This window comes from Salmo trutta, chromosome 24 (genome assembly GCF_901001165.1).
Source record: "Salmo trutta chromosome 24, fSalTru1.1, whole genome shotgun sequence".
In the NCBI taxonomy this organism is placed as follows: Eukaryota; Metazoa; Chordata; class Actinopteri; order Salmoniformes; family Salmonidae; genus Salmo; species Salmo trutta.
The window spans coordinates 29,034,557-29,037,603 of NC_042980.1; the positions used below are offsets into that span (position 1 = coordinate 29,034,557).

Sequence of the window (3,047 nt, forward strand, 5' to 3'; positions counted from 1 at the left end):
AATATAGTATTTTATCCTCCATCATCAGAGAGGCACACCACATCATCCAACATGGAATATCAGCTCACTATCTGGATCACAAACAGAAAACCAAAACACATTTCAAATCTACTGTATGCACAAGCTTTGATATTTTGCCATTACCAGCCTTGTCTTGCCATTACCAGCCTTGTCTTGCCATTACCAGCCTTGTCTTGCCATTAACAGCCTTGTCTTGCCATTACCAGCCTTGTCTTGCCATTACCAGCCTTGTCTTGCCATTACCAGCCTTGTCTTGCCATTACCAGCCTTGATCATGTGAATTTAGTTGCGTGTCATACCTATAAAGCTTCTTGAATTTAAAATGTTTTTTATTGATCAGACGAGTTTTGGATAAAAACATTTTATTTGATTAGAAAACATAATTTAAATGAGTAGATACCAATTTAACAGAGACAACAAGCACAGCACACACTGGACACAAGGCCAGAGCAGAGGGAGAGAGACAGACAGAGATAGAGACATCCATATATGGATATGTAGACCTAAAATCCAAACCCAACAGTATCAGTAGGCTACTAAAGTCAGGAGAGAGAGAGAAAGAGAGCGAGTATGTTCTCTGTCTGTCTGTCTGTCTGTCTGTCTGTCTGTCTGTCTGTCTGTCTGTCTGTCTGTCTGTCTGTCTGTCTGTCTGTCTGTGTCTGTCTGTCTGTCTGTCTGTCTGTCTGTCTGTCTGTCTGTCTGTCTGTCTGTCTGTCTGTCTGTCTGTCTGTCTCTGTCTGTCTGTCTGTCTGTCTGTCTGTGTGTGTGTGTGTGTGTGTGTCTGGCTAACGCTGCAGGTCTGATGGAGTGTGAAACTGAGTTTTTACAGCCCCAGAACACACTGGACGTGAGGGGTAACAAGGGTCACAGTTATAAATCTGTCCTGTACTCCCCCACGCCCATTCCCCAATTCTCCAATTCCCGTCCATATTTCAGTTGCAGCAGTCCGATATTCATGGTTCCCTCCCAGCCTAGTGGAAGTCAACTGTTGACAGACCAGTTACACAACTGCTCCAGAGAGAGAGAGGATACAGAGAGAGAGGATACAGAGAGAGAGGATACAGAGAGAAAAAACAGGGAGAGGGGATACAGAGAGAGAAAACAGAGAGAGAGGATACAGAGGGAGAAAACAGGGAGAGAGGATACAGACAGAGAGGATACAGAGAGAGAGAGAAAACAGAGAGAGAGAGGATACAGAGAGAGAGAAAACAGAGAGAGAGGATACAGACAGAGAGGATACAGATAGAGAGAGAAAACAGAGAGAGGATACAGAGAGAGAGAGGATACAGAGAGAGAGAGAAAACAGAGAGAGAGAGGATACAGAGAGAGAGAGAAAACAGAGAGAGAGGATACAGATAGAGAAAGAAAACAGAGAGAGAGGATACAGAGAGAGAGGATACAGAGAGAGAGAAAGAACAGAGAGAGAGAGGATACAGATAGAGAGAGAAAACAGAGAGAGGATACAGAGAGAGAGAGGATACAGAGAGAGAGAGAGAAAACAGAGAGAGAGAGGATACAGAGAGAGAGAAATAACAGAGAGAGAGAGGATACAGAGAGAGAGAAATAACAGAGAGAGAGAGGATACAGAGAGAGAGAAATAACAGAGAGAGAGGATACAGAGATAGAGAAATAACAGAGAGAGAGAGAGGGAACAGATGGAGAGAAAGTCTGAAATCAGAGAGAGGCATCTCAAACCATTCCAGTCCATGAGAGAGAGACGTTAGGACTGAGAACCTTCTGTTCTGTTGGCTGGGGTCGGGTCAGTCATTACCATAGAGGTCTGCTCTGTGACCACTTTGGCTGACATCAGTGGATTTAGTTATACAGCATCAAGTAGAGCTCCATGTGGGTCCCTCTACCTCAGTGGCAGCAGATCCCTTGCAAAGATAGAACTCTGAAAGATCCATCAGGGGATCTTGTAGCTTTTGTTCTTTTCCCGTGTCTGTTTGTGTTTGAGTATTATCACTATGCACTGTGGATGTCTGTGGATACGCAACATACACACACACCGTTCGAACAGTCTGTGGATTTGACACGCCTTCTATTCATGTGTCCACCAGGTTTTGAGGCTGGTCGGGAAGTGTGTATGTTTCTGTCCCACATGTGGTCTTTCAGGCCGTGTGTGAGTCCTGGGTCATCCGATGTGTGTGTGTCCTGCTCCATACAGTGTGTGTATGTGTGTGTGTGTGTGTGTGTGTGTGTGTGGGTCCTGTGTCACACAGAGCCGAGGCTCTGGAAGCCACAGAACTTCCATCGTTTCTCCAGCGTGGCTCCCACTCCACTCAGCTCCTGTCTGAAGACACTGGGCAGACGACCCATCAGAGACTCCAACTCCCCCGCTGACACCTGGACGGGACAGGGACAGGGTCAGGGACAGGGGCAGGGACAGGGACAGGGTCAGGGACAGGGACAGGGTCAGGGGCAGGGACAGGGACAGGGAAAGAGTCAGGAACAGGGACAGGGACAGGGTCAGGGACAGGGACAGGGACAGGGTCAGGGACAGGGACAGGGACAGGGTCAAGGACAGGGTCAGGTACAGGGACAGGGTCAGGGACAGGTCAGGGACAGGGACAGGGACAGGGTCAGGGACAGGGTCAGGGTCAGGTACAGGGACAGGGTCAGGGACAGGGACAGGGTCAGGGACAGGGCCAGGGCCAGGGCCAGGGACAGGGTCAGGGTCAGGGACAGGGACAGGGACAGGGTCAGGGTCAGGGACAGGGACAGGGTCAGGGACAGGGACAGGGACAGGGACAGGGTCAGGGACAGGGACAGGGACAGGGTCAGGGACAGGGTCAGGGACAGGGACAGGGACAGGGTCAGGGACAGGGACAGGGTCAGGGACAGGGACAGGGACAGGGTCAGGGACAGGGACAGGGTCAGGGTCAGGGACAGGGACAGGGACAGGGACAGGGTCAGGGACAGGGTCAGGGACAGGGACAGGGACAGGGTCAGGGACAGGGACAGGGACAGGGTCAGGGACAGGGTCAGGGACAGGGACAGGGTCAGGTACAGGGACAGGGACGGGA

General features: G+C 50.4%; 1 protein-coding gene across 5 annotated transcripts in view; it reads right to left on the bottom strand.

Annotated features, from left to right (window-relative positions):
• Positions 1-1,630: 1,630 nt before the first annotated feature.
• The window catches only part of LOC115161054 (ecto-NOX disulfide-thiol exchanger 1), a 115,390-nt gene continuing 113,973 nt past the window's right edge, over positions 1,631-3,047 (bottom strand). For all 5 annotated transcript variants that reach the window (XM_029711744.1, XM_029711745.1, XM_029711743.1 and 2 more), the window contains one exon: positions 1,631-2,367. In XM_029711744.1, coding sequence (XP_029567604.1) covers positions 2,236-2,367 — 132 coding nt within the window. In that variant the 3' untranslated portion in view covers positions 1,631-2,235. The remainder of the gene's footprint in view (positions 2,368-3,047) is intronic.